The 541-nt window shown below is 74.1% G+C and overlaps 1 protein-coding gene across 3 annotated transcripts in view; it reads right to left on the bottom strand.

Moving 5' to 3' along the window:
* Positions 1–292, bottom strand: part of PDE9A (phosphodiesterase 9A) — a 96,394-nt gene extending 96,102 nt beyond the window's left edge. For 2 of the 3 annotated variants that reach the window (XM_029938907.1, XM_029938909.1), the window contains exon 1: positions 159–291. In XM_029938907.1, the coding sequence (XP_029794767.1) occupies positions 159–227 (69 nt within the window). In that variant the 5' untranslated portion in view covers positions 228–291. Of the gene's footprint in view, positions 1–158 lie in introns of all 3 variants that reach the window. The other variant, XM_029938908.1, reaches the window with a different exon arrangement.
* Positions 293–541: the final 249 nt, after the last annotated feature.

The raw sequence follows: 541 nt of genomic DNA, 5'->3' as shown, positions 1-541 counted from the left end.
CCTGCCGGATCCCACCGCCGCTGCGCTGGCGGGGGGCGAGGTGTGGAGGGCGGGGGGCGTCCGGCCGGCGGGGGTGAGAGCGTGGGCACAGGGGTGGGGGCCCAGCGGGGGGACTGAAAGGGCGGCCGCGCGCGCGCGTATGGCGAGGGGGAGGTTACCTTCTGGATGCGCCCATCGATGTCCAAGTAGATGGCCTTGGGCCGGTAGCTGGAGGAGCCGGATCCCATCTTGTGCGCCGAGCGGCTGCACTCGGACTTTTTACTGTACTTTCTCGACGCCAGCCGCCGCGGGGAGGGCGGGGAGTGGGAGGGAGGAGGGGGCGGCGGCGGGAGGATGGGGCAGACCAACCAACCAGAGCGCCGCTGCCGCACCGGTGCGGGCTCTGCCGCCGCCCCTGGCGCGCGCGTCTCGGCTCGCGCTCCGCCTCCGGCCTCCGCCTCCCGCCTCCTCCCTCCGCTTCCCCTCCCGGCACCCCCCTCCTTCCCCCAGTTCCCTCCCGCCTCCTCTCTCCCTCCTCCACCTCGCCCTTCCTCCCTATCCC

Source organism: Suricata suricatta, chromosome 5 (assembly GCF_006229205.1).
Source record: "Suricata suricatta isolate VVHF042 chromosome 5, meerkat_22Aug2017_6uvM2_HiC, whole genome shotgun sequence".
NCBI classification, from domain to species: domain Eukaryota; kingdom Metazoa; phylum Chordata; class Mammalia; order Carnivora; family Herpestidae; genus Suricata; species Suricata suricatta.
The sequence above is the reverse complement of the archived record's forward strand: the minus strand, read 5'-3'. Positions and strand labels throughout refer to the sequence as shown.